General features: G+C 41.5%; 1 protein-coding gene and 1 long non-coding RNA gene across 2 annotated transcripts in view; one reads left to right on the top strand and one right to left on the bottom strand.

The window, feature by feature from the left end:
• LOC132654610 (uncharacterized) overlaps positions 1-7951 on the top strand; it is a 39143-nt gene extending 31192 nt beyond the window's left edge. Inside the window, exons 2-3 of the long non-coding RNA XR_009592257.1 lie at positions 4722-4913; positions 6121-7951. This is a non-coding gene — a long non-coding RNA (uncharacterized LOC132654610). The remainder of the gene's footprint in view (positions 1-4721; positions 4914-6120) is intronic.
• Positions 1-17760, bottom strand: part of Iqch (IQ motif containing H) — a 141078-nt gene that overhangs the window by 96089 nt on the left and 27229 nt on the right. The window contains exons 5-6 of the mRNA XM_060384935.1: positions 12746-13297; positions 11970-12036 (exon numbers count right to left, since the gene is read on the bottom strand). Coding sequence (XP_060240918.1) covers positions 11970-12036; positions 12746-13297 — 619 coding nt within the window. The remainder of the gene's footprint in view (positions 1-11969; positions 12037-12745; positions 13298-17760) is intronic.

Here is a 17760-nt window from a genome sequence, read left to right as displayed (position 1 = left end):
TCAAAACAGAAACAGCAAATCAGTAGAGAGCAATGTCAGAATGGGAATTCAAAATGTCACAGTCTGCATTTTTAAGGTCAAATTTTTTTCCTCTGCAGCATTTTGCAGAAACAATAAACTCTTAAAAATTCAGCCTGTACTTGTCAGGGACTAAGTGTTTAAGATGAGATAGGCAGCGTGCTCTTCAATAGAGGGTCCTATCTTTCAATACCAACAGAGCTCCGACGATCAAGATTATAAATACGTGGAGAATGTCTGACATTTAACCTGAGTGTTCAGAAGGACATCTAAGAATGTTAGGGCCAGGCTTAAGGGACTGATTTGGCTTTAGAATCATGCAGCACTTTGAAGCTGGGTCCCAAAATCATTCTATGCAGGGTTCAGTCAAATCTCTTGCTGTCAGAAACATATATTTAAGGAACTGACATGTCAAAGAAGCTCTCAGTCAGAACATTTAACTTTCACAGGGCAAGACATTTACTTTGTCCAGACTAAGAAAGTCCTGTGTTTCCTTTGTTTACTAATGATGGAGCAGAGGGAAAGCACATATGTGTCACTATTGTCCAGAAATCCCCACAAAAGATGTAACAGCTTCTGCTCATACATCAGGCCTTTAAAAAAAGCGGGTCTAGACACAGGCTGGAAGGGCCTGCTCCTCACAAGCAGGAAGAGCTGCTTTTTGGGAACCGAAGGTACAACTCTCTTCAAAGCTAAAATCGCTTTGCACATTTTGAGAGAAGCTTCCATGCCTCCTTGTGGTTACTGAGCCCAAACACATGTCTGGAGTGTAACTGTTGTAGAGGAAGGGATCTTACAGATGAATTCAGGATATGAAACACATTTCTCTTTGAGTATAAGGAAAACTATAACAACTCAGGCAATGGGGCTTCAGAACTCTGATAATTGCCTCTTTGCTTTGATGCTAGTGTTTAAACACTAGACAAAATCTGAAAAGCAAATGAGTTTACAATTCATCTGAAACTCTGTTTTATGCATATGAACTTAAGAATTAAAGAGACAGAAGGACCAATGAGTGTTTTGAATCATTTTAGAAAATGACTATTAATTTCTCAAATAATTTAGAGAATCACTCACATGTGAAAGTGAACAGAGGTAGACAGAATTTCAATTTTGTCTTCATGCATGTCTATGCTGTTGTAACTCTTAGGATTTTGTGGATCTACATTCAATCTATCCAGGTAAATGTCTTAAAAGACATATTAGAAAATAACATATATTGAAGCTTAAGGAATAAAGTGTGAATAAAAATGTGCTTAAGACTATTCTGTGACTGCATCTTCTTTCTAAAGTAAAGATGAAAGGCAGCCTGAGACTTCTCACTAAGATGATGTTCAATTTAAAATGTAAAAGACACTTGATCACTTTGTAGCCACATGTTCAGCATGAGTAAGTCTTGTTTTGTCATGTGCTTGAGGTCAGTCTTCCAACAAATTACCTGGTTCCTTATTTTACCACTGATCAGGATGCATATTAAACACATATACAGAACGATGAGAACTGGTTACTCAGTCCTATTCATACATCCATTTTCTGTTAGCAATCTCAGAACACTGTTATAGAGAATCACATAAAGTAACAGATAAGAAAATATTTTGGAAATAAAAGTAGAATACAATGTAAGATACTTTAATGTTATGAAGTATGTGCACTTCCAAAGCACAGGACATATACTGTGGTAAGTGACATGAGACGCTCTGTGACATTCAATGTATCCATCAATAAAACAAAAGTTAGAAGGCATTTTTAAGGTTGGTTTTATTTGCGTGTGTGTGTTAGAGTGAATGCGCGAATGTGTGTGCATGTGTCTATATATGCTGTGTATGTGGAGGTGCCCACGGAGGCCAGGAGGGAACATCAGGTTCCTTGGAGCTGGAGTTAACAGGCAGTTGTGAGCTGCCCGGTGTGAGTGCTGGGACTTGGAAGAACAGCAAGTGCTCTTAACTACTGAGCCAACCCCAGGGAATCAGGTTTGGTTTGGTTTGGTTTAAAGTCAAGTTTATTTTTATGTTGTGTATATCCACGAGGTTTATTTGTTTATTTGTTACAATGCTTAAATTAAATTAAATTAATTTATGGCATATAATTAAATTAATTAATGGCATAAATTAAGTACAATGGTTACTTAACTGGGCAAGTGTCAGCAGGGACACTGTGGTTTGGGAGTGTTGAGCAGGTGTCCTGTGTCACTGAGACGTCATTCTTCAGAGTATTACTGCACTCACAGGAACCTCTGATGGTGACGCTAGCTAAGACTCCAAGCAATGGGGAACACCTGAAACGGCCAACTTCTGTAAAGAGGCAAGACTTCCAATGGAGGGGTTGGCACGTCATCCCAGCCACAAAACCTTCGACCCATAAGTTGTCCTGCCTACAAGATGTGCAGGGGGAAAGATGGAGAAGAAATGGAAGGAATGGCCAACCAATGACTGGCCCAGCTTGACAGTCATGCCGTTATAGAGTGCACCCTAACACTATTAGTGATATTCTGCTATACTTGCAGACAGGAGCCCAGCGTAAGAGTCATCTGAGAGGTTTCACCAAGTAACTGATGGAAACAGATGCAGAGACCCACAGCCAAACATGATATGGAGCTTGGGGAATCCTGTTGAAGAGGGGGAGGAAGGAATGGAGGAGCCAGAGAGGTCAAAGACACTAAAAGAAAACCTACAGAATCAACTGACCTGGGCCCATTGGAGCTCACAGAGACTCAACTGCCAGCCAGGGAGCTCTCCCAGGTCCTCTCCACAAATGTAACAGTTATGCAATTGGTTTTCATGAGGGACCATTGACAGTAGGGCATGGGCTGTCTCTGACTCTGTTTCCTGCTTTTGGGCCTTTTCCTCTAACTAGGCTGCCTTGTCTAGCCTCAACAGAAGATGCTCCTAGTCTTAATGTAACTTGATATGCCAAGGCAGGTTGATATCCATGGGAAATCTTCCCTTTTCTAAGGAAAAAGGGAGTAGGGGTGGATTGCAGCTGAGAGGGGAGAAGAGAGTAGGGAGTGAAAGCTGTGATCAGGATATAAAGTAAATAAATTAATTAATAACGAAAGAATATAACTACAATGGTATAGTTATGTTGAAGGTCAGACTAGGAACATTGGGGGTCTGAAAAACCATCAACTTCAACCTTGCCCTGTTACAGAGGAGGAAACAGGGATCTGTGCTTTGTCCAAGATCATTTAAAGCTATGAATTCTTATATATTTCAGCTACTTCAATTTTCACTCTTATGACCAATTTAAATACATAATATGAAGAGAAGACCTTCCAAATGGTAGCAGAAAATTAGAGAAGGGAAGAAAGTTTTTGAAAATAATTTTCCATGTTACTTTTCTATTTTTTGTGTCAGGAATCTTAATGCTAGAGCCTGTGTATATGCTAGGCTATGCGTAAAAGGAAGTATGGTGGTTAACCACTGACCTCACAGTGAAGAGACTGTTCTGCCTTTTCTGGGTACACTTGATACCACAGTTATCCTTAAGAGCAGGGGAGGGAGGCAGAAGAGTCGGAAGTTAGGAATGAGACAATACATGGGAGGCACAGGGAGTTGCAGTGCTCTCAGCCTTAAAGTTGGAGGGAGAGGACCAAGAACCTTTGTGAATTCCTCTGTGGGTAATGTCTACGAATTTGAAAGGAACCCTATTTTTCCAACAGGCCTCCAACAAAAACTACAGTTCTGCTAGAACTTTTATTTTAGCGCCTTTTAGATTTCTGAGCAACAGAATGGCAAAATCCTACATTTGTGCTTTAAGAATAAAACAGTATGTGTGTGTATGCATGTGTGTATGCATGTAAGGCAGAAGAGTGTACCTGGCTGTGGAAGCTGGAGTTACAGGCGGGTATGAACTGCTCAGCATGCATGTTGGGAGCAGGAAGCACTCCTAACTGCAATAACTGCAAAGCCATCTCTCCAGCTTCCATCTGCACTGCTCTAAGACAGTTTCACTTGCTTCCCCGAGATCCACCCTTCTCAGATGTCCTTCCTTCCTTTTCACCTTTGGCTGAAAGATGAGAGGGCCAAGATGCCCAGCACATGTTATGAGATCATTAAGTGTTCCCTTCATCAACAGTTATTTCCTAACTTCAGCAGAATCAAACTAAAATCTCAACAGAAACCTCATTTAAATGTGGGAACATTATTATTTCGACAGGCATAAAACTGCACTATCTGAATCCAGCCTCTTATGTGGGTGACAGGCCCCTCAATCTCACTAGTCTCTTTTCCTTTCTCCCCTTCCTCCTTCACGCCTTCCTTTGCTGGTTCATTGTATATGGTGTACAGATGTGTGCAACATGTGAGCACCTGTGTGGGGGGCATAGGCTATAGGCTAATATGGGGTGTCTTCCTCTTTTGCTGTCCACCTTATGAGACGATCTCACTGAACCTGGGGCTCACCATTCTGGCTAGGCTGTGTGGTCAGGCATCTCTCCCCAAGGGCTCATGTTGCAGATGTGTGCTAGTGGGTCTGGCTTTCCTGTGGGTGTCAGATTCCAGACTCAGGTCCTCATGCAACAGGCACTTTCCCCACTGAGCAGACGCCCTGGCCCCACCACTCCTCTCTGTTTAAAGGTGGTACTTGGCCTCTTTACACTGCCATTCTCTTGCATGCTTAATTTTCACTTCTTTCATTTTACCATCGCACGTTCCTTTGCTTGTTTGTTTACTCATACTATCTCTCTCTCTCCTCCATCACTCTAGCTCACAGTCTATAGTGCAGACACTTGTGGACCCTACCACCAAATGAGTGAACAAAATGTGCCTGAAGATCTTCCTCAAAGACCGAGCCAAGTACAAACTCAGCCCTTTCCTCGCGTGCTCTCTTCATTCCCACCCGTCCACTCTACAGTTGTGTGCTCTACTCTCAAGAATTGATGGGAAGTTTAAAGAATGGTAAGAAAGATTTGTAAAAACAAAACCAACCAACCAACCAGCAAAACCAAACAAACCAGAACTGGCAGAAGGAGGCCCTCTGTCTTCCCCTTCCCCTGGGAGGAGCCTGGTTTTTCTTTCCTTATGGCTTTTCTTATCACTTGCAAACCATTTCCAGTTGGTTTCTTGTTTGTTGTTTTTTAACAAGGTCTTACTGTGTAGCCCTGGGTGCCTGGAGCTTTCTATGTAGACTGGGGTGGCCTTGAGCCCACAGGGATCTGCCTGCCTCTGCCTCCTGAGAGCTGGGATAATAGCCATGGCCAACTATTCCCAGTTTTTTAGAATGTTCCATCTTGTCCCAAGTAAGTAGTTGAATGTATGACTGTCCCCACTTCACATCAAAGAAGGATACTAGTAAGTGCCTCTCTAAACTTATTACATTGTCTTGGACTTTTACTAAATCTGTGGTGTTCATTGTTGGTTATTGTCAATGGTTTCTCTGTCCTCACTTCTACCCTTCTGCTTCCCCAGTTCTATGCTTCCACAAACACCTCTCAGGTGATCCAGACTGCTTCTTTGCAACCACCAGGCTAGTTACTCTAGTCCTGGCTTTTCTTTCAGTGCAACCACAGAAGTCAAGAATACACCCAAGGCCATATGAGACAAAGTGGTGTGCCTCCCTGCAAGGCCTCGATTGTTGTTGAACTCTTAGCTCATTACGCTGTGGTTGACTTTTAGCTCCTCCTTTCTTCAAATGCTGTTTCTTACTGTGGTATTCAAAGCAAAAGAGCTAAAAAAGACTCTTGGTGACTCATCCCCATAAGCTTCAAAACACAGAGAGTTCATTGGCTCAGAGTCCAGATTAGAGCAACATGTAATATCACTGCAGCTAAGCTTGGCACATAGTCAAAGAAGAATATACATTTATCTGAGAGACTGTAAGACATTCTTCTCCTTTGCAGATATTTAACCTCTAAAGGGTTGGATTTTCTATGTTTCAACCTAAACAACACAAGTAGTAGGCTGCATACAGAAACGAGAATCATTCCATATTCTATCAGGGATTTGCAGACTTAACAAACTAAACATGCTTTTTTTTGAAAAAGTGGTTATTGTTTCTATAAATGTCAACACTAGTAATGGGTTTATTAGTTCACTTCTTAATTTCTCAGTTTTAATTGCCTTCTTCCCTTCTTCCCTTCTTCTTTTCTGTCTCCCCCTTTCCCAGACAGACAGAATCTTGCTATGAAACCCAGTCTGATTTCAAATTCTCAATCCTCCTGCCTCCCCATTCTCAATGCTGGTATTACAATAAATACAACAAATGATGACAGACAGAACTCACTTAAGTTATTTAGGGTCTTCAAGTATCACTTTAACTATAAAGGGGTCCTGAAGCAAAAATGTCTGAGAACCACTGATCAGACTTCAATGTTTTAAAGGCAATAGTGAAGGATTACAAAGAATAGATCTTTATGCAGTATACTACATTTATTTTAAAGCCTATCCTAATATCAGTCCATTTAATGACATTTCTGTGAGCTGGTGCCACTTGGAACCCACTTCAGTGCTATTCCTATGTATTCTGGTTCAGTTTTGTGCAGCTCAAGACCAGCTTTTATCCTCATATTATGGAGTCCTTTGGCCAACTCTGATCAAATCTGTGGGTGAGTGCTGACCTGCATCACTTGTTTGACCGCAACATAGAAGAATATAAATGTTTTAAATTTGAGTTTGTGCTGAAAAGAAAGTAAATGCTTCATGCTCTTTGTCTTATTGTAAAGACCTGGCTATCTCTAGGAAAGGCCACTGAGGAGGTCTGTGCTTCCTTCTGACCTGAGGCTCCAGTATGGCACCTCTACGGATGCCACACTGCCTGGCAAAACATATGTTGACGCCAGCAAAGACTAGGTGGAAAGTTTCAACTTCCTGTCTCAAAGTATAAGGAACAAAATCCATCGAATCTTTGAGTTGGTAACTAAAAAATGAGAGTAGAAAGGCGCCAGTGTGCTTAGAGGCACCGTGCAGACTGACCTTCCGTCTGCGCCCGTGGGAGGAGTAGTACACCTGCCTTTCGCACAGGGGACTCCGCCCGCCCCAACTCCTGGATTGGGAAATAAAGCAACTGCAGTTAGGAAGCAACCTTCCCATCAGCCTTTGGAGTATCCTATGGTCTTCTGCACACCAAAGTCTTCCTATCTTTTCCTTTAGGCTTTTGCAATAGTGCAGGACAGCTAAAGAATGCTGTCCATGAACTTGACAAAATCAGTATTCACAATTTCTATGGAATGGAGTATTTTGGAGCCCCCTGGTTGTGTTAACACCAAAGATAGTTTGCTGAACTAATGCCCAGAGGAAAAAAATAAAACCATGTACATTATTTTTAGCCATTAAATCAGGTGGCTAGCTGGCAATGAGATAAAGTATTACATGGAGAAGAGGAGAAAACAAAGCGGCTTCAGCGTGTCTTCTATTTGCAATCTAAAAGAAGAGAAAAGGAGGAACTCACAGTGGCCCCCGATTTCAGCTGAAACCTCTGAGCTCAGTACTTGGAATATCCCGCCTAATGTCAATATATGTTTAAAATGCCACCAAATTTAGAAAAATTAAAAAAAAAAAAACACCTGAATTTAAGAATAGCCTGTGCCCGTTGATGCCCCTCACGCTATGACTCTCTTCAGACAGAAAAGGGATCTTGGAACTACAGCCACCATTGTTACTGCCATCTCATTGGCGGCTGTTGGAGCTACCACCGCGGCATTAGCCATGAGTCATACTGGGCAGACTGCTCAGACCCTGAATAATCATTTAGCCAATGTAGCTCATGCCTTAGTTGTACAAAAAGGAATTAATGCTCAACTAAAAGGAAGCTTGATGGTGTTCAATCAGAGGATTGACCTCGTGCAGGAGCAAATTGATACCCTATGGCAAATTGCTCAACTTGGTTGTCAATGAAAATATGCTGGACTTTGAGTCACTAGCATATAACATGAGAATTTTTCCTGTGCTGCAAATCTGTCTAAACAATTGTCGAGCTATATTTTAGGTAATTGGACTGGAGAATTCGATACTACGATGGAGCAGCTGAGAGTGGCCATTGTCACAGTAAATTCTACCAGAGTGGACGCAGGACTAGCCACAGGATTATCATCATGGATTGCTGCAGCCATGAATCATCTGAAGGAATGGGCGGGCATGGGAGCGTTAGCAGGCCTTCTGGTGTTGGTCTCCTTGGTTTGCCTGTGGTATATATGCAAGATTAGAGTCTCACAACAGCGTAATGCAGCCATGACCATTCAGGCCTTTACAGCCATTGAAGCAGGACAGTCTCCCCAAGTATGGTTGGCTACCATAAAAAGCTAAAATGTTACACTCAGGATGCGGGCTAAGCACTGCACTCAGGGTCAGCCGCTTTCAACCCAGAGAAGAGCATGTCTGATTGCATGCGGGTTGATGCCCCAGGTCCCGCCTCTGAGAAAAAGGTATCGGACGGGTCGGATGCTCTTTGGGTGGATGACACCTACATGAACATCAGTACAAAGTCCCAATTTATTTCTAATATCAGAGATCAGACCTCTACTCTTGCCTGATGCGTCTAAAACAAAAAGGGGGAACTGTAGAGAGCTGCAGAATGCTATGCCTTAAAGATGGAGCTGGTTTCCGCCTTCCACCTTCCCGATGGTGAGTGCTCTCTGTCATGAACAATTCCACATTTGGCTAAGGCTGAGGATCTGGCTTGCTTCCATGTATGTGGACCTATCTGCATTGCCCACATGGCACACTGGGGTTGGCTACCCAGAGGCTATTTAAGCTGTGGGCTGGCTTTCCCCAGGGTCAGATGATTGTTCAAGGTTCCTGAATAAACTGCATTGAAAAAAAAAAAAAAAAAAGAATAGCATCAATTGATGTGCTGCACAAAGAGGTGCAAGGGATACATTAAAAGTAGAGAAACAACCTGACTGTAGAAACTGCAACCAGAATTAGTTGGCAGGTTTTATTTAGACCTCTTTTTTTTTCCTAGGGAAATCAGGATTCTTTGTTGCGGTTCTTTCTTCTTTGACTGATAGATTATGCTTAAAATAGACCCTGTTTTTTTTTATTATTATTATTTCTGCTATGAACCATAGCAGATTATTCTGTTGTAATTATATTTCATTAATAAAAATGATGAAAATATGCAATATCCAATTAAGAGATCAGCCTACATTTTTATCTTGTGAAATTACAAGGCCAATCAGTTTCTGTGGACAATTAGTTAGTTGCGTTCTACCTTCCCTATAGGTTAAAAATAGCTACAAATATTTGTCACTTCTAGGAATACTACCTGAAATACAGTCAATCAAATTTCTAACTCCTCTTTTCAGGTGCAGTACGTAATGTCATAATATTACTCTTTTCAAACCATAGAAATAAAAACACGTATTAGTATTTTGCAGCAAAAATGCTGTCAACAGGCCATCTTTTCTGTATTTGAAGAATGCAATTATTGCTGTACATGCAAAACCAGAGCAAAGAGCCAAGTGTCTCCGATGGTACTATATAGTCTATACCTTTTGCTGTTTCACCATAAGGTCAAATAAGTGAGTACAGCCCCAACTGGCTGTGAGCATGGTGTAATTATTCCAGTGCTCCTGCTACAGATGCAAGAGACAGACAGGACGGTCTATGAAGTGCTGGAAGAGCATGCCTGGCGAGCTGACCTACTGGTTCTGACTAGTGGAGTGAATTCACCTGCACTCTGGAAGTGAAGTTATGTATTGACTAGGATGGGCTGGTTTATTTTTTTTTTTTTGTTTTGATTTGTTTTTTTTTCTATGCACTTAGAGGAATTTCACTTCCATTTCTTGTGAACTGTTGCAATGAGTATCTGGCCTATGAGACAAAGAAGCCATGTTGTATCTGTCTGAAAGTGGTAAACAAGGAAAAGGTGCCTCACATTCTTGAGAAAGCATTTACACGATTTAAGCATTCTTCCTGAGGAGTGGGGAGGTGGCCACAGTCATTTCAGGGTACCTGGAGCAGGGTCTGTGGAAACAAGCCCTCCGTGAGGTGGGGGCGCGGCAGGCCTCTGTGCACACTTCACGGGGAGCAATCCTGAGCTTGCCCTTGTATCTTGAAAACACACAATTAGCAATTTTCCTTGAAAATTGTTATTTTGTTGTTTGCAAACAAAAACCACAATGAAGACCTCATCCTGATTATGTGTTTATCTACACTATATATGCACAATATGAACGAAACAGTTTTAATGATAAATTTAAAATCATGCTTTGTAAGTCAATGCTATGATCAGGTCATTCTTCCCCTTAGTTTACATTCGTCAAGCTCCCTTGAGATGGTCTAAAACTTAATGGAAATTTCTGGTACTGCCCTGCTTATGCTATGATGCGGGTTCACTTCTTACTTCTTTGGAGATTCCGTTGCATGAGCCATCTCTGCAGAGAGGATGGCCTAGGAGCAGTTTTTGTTTTTGTGTTTGGGGTGGGTCAAAGGTGGCTTGTAGGAGAGAGAAGCCTGTGGAATGGTAATGCAGTGACCTGCTCGCGAACATCTTTCGGTAGGGAAAGACTTGGTGCTCATCAGCACTGTCAGAGTCTAGCTCGGGACACAGTAGAGGAAGCACAAGATCCCTGCACACTCACAGGCCAAGTCTACAATTAGTCACAGAAGCAAAAGCCCTCACACCTTATTCTAAGGCCCCAAGTCAGTTAACTGGGTCTTCAATTAACCTCTTGGGTTGTAATCTATTACAAGTGAAATTTCTGTGTGTGTGAGCAGATTTTGTGAGCAAAAGTAGTCTCACTAAAACCAAAGCATGAGTTAAGATGGAATTCAGATCTGTCTGCACTCAGTTATAAGCACAGAAGAGCAAAACCCAAGGCTCTGTGCAGTGCCAACATTTCCTCACTGATTTCCCACAAGTCTGCAGGTCCAAGCACTCACTATAATCTAGGAAAGTTTGTTTCCTTTTTACTACTAATTTTACTAATTAAAAAAAAACCTTAGTTTCAATTATATAGTAATTGTAATTTTTTCTTTCATATTACTATTTAGATGTGATGTTTCTTCACCACACACCAGTATACAAACAGGAATTTGCACACTTGAGCACAAGTTGTAGCCTAGGGTTTTAATACAGTAGGTGACCGGCTTTATCGCTCTGCTTAGAAGGCCTTAACAAAGCACTAACAGGTAATGTTGAAATCCAGCTATTTTTATTTTGCTATTTTTCAAAACTCTACTAAATCAGCATAAAAAAATCCAGCCTCATTCAAGAAATTTAAAACCCCAGGCAGAGACAAAATGAAGCAGAGTGAGCAAGCGGCCAGCAAATGCAAACACCGACAGCAATTCATGTCTGGAACAAACTTCCAGCACAGATTTGTGAATTTCCCCATGTCATTTTGGCATACCTATTTTACCATTGCGTTTCAGACAACAGCTTTTAAGTTCCCCAATTCATAAATGTAATTAAATAATTACATTAGTGCTAATTAACATGAAACTGCAGATTATTTAAGCGCAAAAAACACTATTCAACTTCTTAATTATTCTTGTTCACACAGCATTTCCTTTTGCTCAGGCGCCCTAGGTGCAAATAAAACATCCCATCTGCTCGCAATTAGAACTAAATAATTTCAGAGAATGTAGCTTATCATTTTGACTGCACATTTGATTAAAAACAGTGTACAAGCAATATCCTAGCTTATTGGCGTAGCAGCCACAGTACACATAAGCCTGTGTTCGTCTATCATTAAAGAAGATCGAAAACATTATCTGTTATTTCAGGGGGAAAAATACAACTTTTTAGTTCATTTCATACAGATGAAAGCGAATTACAGCAAATCACCTCTCCACTGAATAGCAGCCCCCACATAATGACTTTATTTGCTTAATCCCCAAATTAAACGCCGTTTCGAGCGAGGGCCCTGTGTTATTACTCTCATCATGTCGAGAACATTTTCCTGCCGAGACCAATTTGAATAAAACAAGGGGCCTTCCTTGAACTCAATCAAGGAGCCATAATGCGGTGGGTAATAGAGGTTGCTGATAGATTTGCAGGCAGAAGTGTTATACCTAATGACGGGATATGGATAATGGTCCTCCTGGAGGTCCTGATGCGACTCCAGTTGGCTGCCAGATGCTGAAAAGCAAGAAGAGCATTGATCAGTGACAGGAAGCTGTAGTGGATTCATCTAGTCAAACTTCAGCTGTTTTTCCACTGTACAGTTAAGCCAGGCATAAATTATATTAATTGATTTAATTACATACTTAAAACATCTTCCCCAATTAATTTAATTAGGTGGCTACATGATGCTACTGGCAGGGGAAGATTAGAGGCAGCTCACTTAATTAACAGAATATGAATGAAAAAAAGAGAAAGCAAACATAAATGAAATTGTGAGCACTAATTAAAAGGCTGTCTGCAAACTTAAATACTTTCTGACAAAGTGGTGACAGCAATGTAGACAAGTGAGGATTTTTTTCCTCCCAAATTAAAGTGTCAGAAGGTGTGTGTGTGTGTGTGTGTGTGTGTTTGTGTGTGTAGAAAAGGTAAAGCAGTTAAAACATTGACTGTCCAACATACTTCCATATTGAAAACAAAGAACTTTTCCTTTTACAGGAAAAGTGTGATAGACCCCAGGCACATGGGCCAGCCTCCAGGTTGAGGCTAAAACATGCTGCATGAACAGAGTTTGTACATATGTTCTGAGGAGAGTCATAGATGCAGGGTACCGGGTGGGAGGGTAGCTGGGAGGAAAAGAAAGACAAAGAGACAAGTTATTGCAGCTGCTCAAGCAAGAACAGCTTAGAACAAGAGGTCTGCCTTAACGGCCGGCAGCCTGCTGCACCTTGGCGCGGATGCGGAAATTGTCCAGGTGTCTCTGGCGAGATTCCTTTAGGATCTTCCTTATTCTTGCCTTGTGGCAATGTAAAAGCCACGCAAGGGCGATCACACCTGAGGCCCACTTCTTCCGGCGATAAGAAATGAAGGATTTTTTGGCCCTAAAACATTTCCATATGGCTTGGATCTTGATGGCAGCCGCTGCCCTTCCATCTGGGCCCTTAAACTTCTGTCCTGGAAGGTTTATCAGGTTTTGTATGTGATGTGGGTTCTCCAACACTAACAGAATATCACTTCTGCTAAGTTTATTCTTCAGCTCAAATTCTGGAAGCAGAGACACCAAATTCTTTCCTTTTACTTTGGCTTCTGGTATTGCATAGTCCTTGAGAAACTTCTCAATTTGTTGCAGGATAGAAACAATACTTCCCCAGGCTAAGCTACAGTGTGCCTGGAATGATAGGAAGTCTGGGGCTGCCTTGTCTATGGTGCCATCATAAATAAAAAAGTCATAATCCCACGATGATCTTATACTCTTAGTCGGTGTAGCAATTTTTATGACCTGGGGAAAGAAAGTTTGCCAGAGGTGAAGTATCTCATGATCTCTGTAAAAGTGTGATCAACACACACATACTAACACTGCATCAATTACCAATCAGCGATGGGAAGGAATGGCTGCTAGGATTGACTTTACATATGTACATCAGGATGTCAAAGTAATACCATTAAAACTCATTACTGGGGGATATCTTAGAGGTCATAAGAAGCTATTAAGCTATTATAAAAGTATTTCTACATATATAATAAAGATGTATATCTTTATATATTATATATAATATATTTGATGATATATACCATCTGTTTATAATATATAATGATCTATTTCCTTGAGCCATTTTATAAATTTAAATATAGGTAATAAATATATGCATATATCACATGTATCATATATACATATACCATATTATATATATATATCCTTATTATTATATGTAATAATACATATAAGCTACAGAATGACTTCAAACACAGCATGCACAACTTAGGTGAGAGATCCTGTATCAAATATATCTTTATCATTATATGTAATATATAATTGCTATATATAATAATAATATTCTATCTTTCTATATACCCATAGTCTCAGAAAACTATGTTGCTGATTGTTTTTAACTTGTCATCAACCCTAAAAATAGAGAAATTATACTATTTTATGTGTAAATGTTTAGAGGTGGGATGGTGGGTGATATTTTTTTAAAGTATTTTTCTATATTAAAAACAACAGAACAGCCAAGATCAAAACCTCAAGTGACAACACATGCTGGAGAGGTTGTGGAGAAAGGGGAACCTTCCTCCACTGCTGGTGGGAATGTAAACTTGTACAACCACTCTGGAAAGCAATCTGGCGCTTTCTCAGACAACAAGGAATAGCACTTTCTCAAGATCCAGCTATACCACTCCTAGGCATATATCCAAAAGAGGCTCAAGTACACAATAAGGACACTTGCTCAACCATGTTTGTAGCAGCTTTATTTTTAATAGCCAGAAGCTGGAAGGAACCCAGATGCCCCTCAACTGAAGAATGGATACAGAAATTGTGGTACATCTACACAATGGAATATTACTCAGCAATGAAAAACAAGGAAATCATGAAATTTGCAGATAAATAGTGGGATCTGGAAAGGATCATCCTGAGTGAGCTATCCCAAAAGCAGAAAGACACACATGGTATATACTCACTCATATAGACATATAATATAGGATAAACCTACTAAAATCTGTACACCTAAAGAAACTAATCAAGAGGGAGGACTCTGGCTAAAATGCTCAGTCCCCACTTCGAAAGGCAAAGAGGGTGGACACCAGAAGAAGAAGATAACAGGAAACAAGTTAGGAGCCTCCTACAGAGGGCCTCTGAAAGGCTCTGCCCTGCAGACTATCAAAGCAGATGTTGAGACTTATGGCCAAACTTTGGGCAGAATGCAGGGAATTTTATGAAAGAAGTGAAAAATAATAGTAAGATCTGGAGAGGACAGGAGGTCCACAAGGAGAGCAACAGAACCAAAAAGTTTGAGCACAGGGGTCTTTCCTGAAACTCATACTCCAACGAAGTACCATGCATGGAGATAACCTAGAACCCTTGCACAGGTGTAGCCCCTGCACAGTTCAGTGTCCAAGTGGGTTCCATAGTAACAGGAACAGGGACTGCTCCTGACATGAACTGATTGGCCTGCTCTTTGATCACCTCCCCCTGAGGGGGAGCAGCCTTACCAGGCCACAGAGGAAGACAATGCAGCCACTTCTAATGAGATCTAACAGACTAGGATCAGAAGGAAGAAAAAGAAACCCTCCCCTGCCAGTGGACTTAGGGAGGGGAGTGGGTGGAGCAGGGGGAGGTAGGGAGGGATTGGGAGGGGAGGAGGGAGGGAATTAGAGAGGGGATACAAAGTAAATAAAGTATAATTTTTAAAAAACACCATGAATTATAAGCTAAATCAAATCAGAAGAGATCTGGATAACACTAGGAAACATAATATCATTCTCACTTTAAAAAAAAAAACAAATCTGGGTCTGGTGGCAGAGAGAGACCCTCTCTCAAAACAAAACATGAAAAAGGGCTGAAGATAGATTTCCTGGTAGTGCTTGCCAAAGGCCCAAGGTTCAAGTTTTAGCACTAAACAGGAAATTTTGCCAATAAAAAAAACAAACCACTCCTAGGCATATATCCAAAAGAGGCTCAAGTACACAATAAGGACATTTGCTCAACCATGTTTGTAGCAGCCTTATTTGTAATAGCCAGAAGTTGGAAACAGCTCAGATGCCCCTCAACTGAAGAATGGATGCAGAAATTATAGTACATCTACACAATGGAGTATTACTCAGCAATGAAAAACGAGGAAATCATGAAATTTGCAGGTAAATGGTGGGACCTGGAAAGGATCATCCTGAGTGAGCTGTCCCAGAAGCAGAAGGACACACACGGTATATACTCACTCATATAGACATATAATACAGGATAAACCTACTAAAATCTATACATATAGAAAAACTGATCTAGAGGGAGGACTCTGACTAGAATGCTCAATCCGCATCCGGAAGGGCAAAGAGGATGGACATCAGAAGAAGAAGAAGGCAGGAAACAACCTAGGGGCCTGCCGGGTAGGGCCTCTGGGGGGCTCTGCCCTGCGGACTGTCCGGGCGGACGCTGAGACTTATGGCCGATGGTTGGGCGGAGTGCATGAAATCTTACGTAAGAAGTGGGAAATAGTAGGATCTGGAGAGTCCGGGAACCCCACAAGGAGAGCAACAGAACCAGAAAATTTGAACACAGGGATCTTTCCAGAGACTCATACCCCAACCAAGTACCAGGCATGGAGATGGCCTAGGGCCCCTGCGCAGATGTGGTCCATGGCAGTTTAGTGTCTAAATGGGTTACCTGGTGATGGGAGGAGGGGCTGCCTCTGGCATAGTCTGGTTGGCCTGCTCTTTGATCACCTCCCCCTGAAGGGAGGGCAGCCTTACCGGGCCACGGCCACCACGGAGGATGACAATACAGCCACTCCTGATGTGATCTGGTGGACTGGGATAGGAGGGAAGGGGGAGGAGGGCCTTCCCTATTGGTGGACTTGGGGAGGGGCATGCGTGAGAGGAGGAGGGAGGGTGGGACTGGGACGGGAGGAGGGAGGGGCTTATGGGGAGATGCTGGGTGGATAAAATGTAATTAATAAAAATTTTTTAAAAACTTAAAAAAAAAACCAAACCAGAACAAAAAATAAAACAAAAACAAAACACCCACTGCATTTCAATTACTTGTTGCATTTGTTGCATGAGGAAAACAGATATTCTGCACCAAGATTCAAAAGTTCCTGCTGGCCTAGGAAACTAGGCAGGGAGGGAAAAAGAAGGTGCGAATGCTTCCACCCTGGACTCTCCTCAGTGAGGAGGAGAGTCTTCACCCACACGAAGAATGATGACTCTTTCTGCTTACTCAGGGATTTAAAGAGTCAGTGCTCTTCAACATATCCATTGAAGACACCTATGTGTTATATTATTCTCTGCAATTTTAAGACCTTTCCTAAAATCCAAAGGGAAAAAAAAAAAATGGTAACTTTATCAGTAACTACTGTGCCACAGCACTGCCAGATTAGCTAGCGTGCTTTGTCTCAAGTAACTGTTAACTGAATAATCAATAAGTACAAGGCAGAAAACCTTTAAATCTTAGAGTCTAAGAGAAAAAAAGAAGACCATATTTATGTGTATCTTTAGTATGAATATATTTATAAGTATATATATTTGTAAGTATTTATAAGTATATATAGTTATACTGAAGACACAGTAACCAAACACAGACAGTGAAATAGAAACCATCAAATTCCTTTCTCAGGTTCTAAGGAGAATCATAGACTTTCATCTCAGATGAGAACACTAAGTACTAAGTCAAGGTGGGAACACTCCTTTAGCTTTCAGACACCAACACCAGACAGCAATGAGCTTTTGCATACTTTTAACGGAACAACTGTGATAAGGCATCCAATCCGAGCCCCGGAAAGTCTTCTTGCCGAGATTATCTCTTTCTGATCTAATCAAGACAAACATCAAAAGAATGTAAATTGTTTTGCAGGTGGGTGTCAATTTCTTCTTTTTGAATGGGCAAGAGAGACTTTGACAAGGAGGTGGCACACACTCCCCAAGAGCCCAGGCTACACTTCTGCCTTCCTGCAAGGCTGGGTTCTGAAGGTGGAAGGTTAGCATTCACAGAAGACTGGCGGGGCTCCATCAGTGAGAACAGACACGCGGAATGGCCACAGATGGCCATGTGTGGAGCTGGCTGGTTTTGCTAGTCACATGTTTGATGCAGTCACAAAGACTCAGATTTCTGTAAGAAGCAAAGGCTATGGATAGGTGATTTGCCAAAGAACTCTGTTCCCTTAAAGATGTTCAGATATTTTCAAAATCCCTTATTCTTACAGAGAATAGTGAGTGAAGAATGACACAGAACAGTCTGAGCCAGGGGTTCAGAAGGGA

This window comes from Meriones unguiculatus, chromosome 6 (assembly GCF_030254825.1).
Source record: "Meriones unguiculatus strain TT.TT164.6M chromosome 6, Bangor_MerUng_6.1, whole genome shotgun sequence".
NCBI lineage: Eukaryota > Metazoa > Chordata > Mammalia > Rodentia > Muridae > Meriones > Meriones unguiculatus.
The sequence above is the reverse complement of the archived record's forward strand: the minus strand, read 5'-3'. Positions and strand labels throughout refer to the sequence as shown.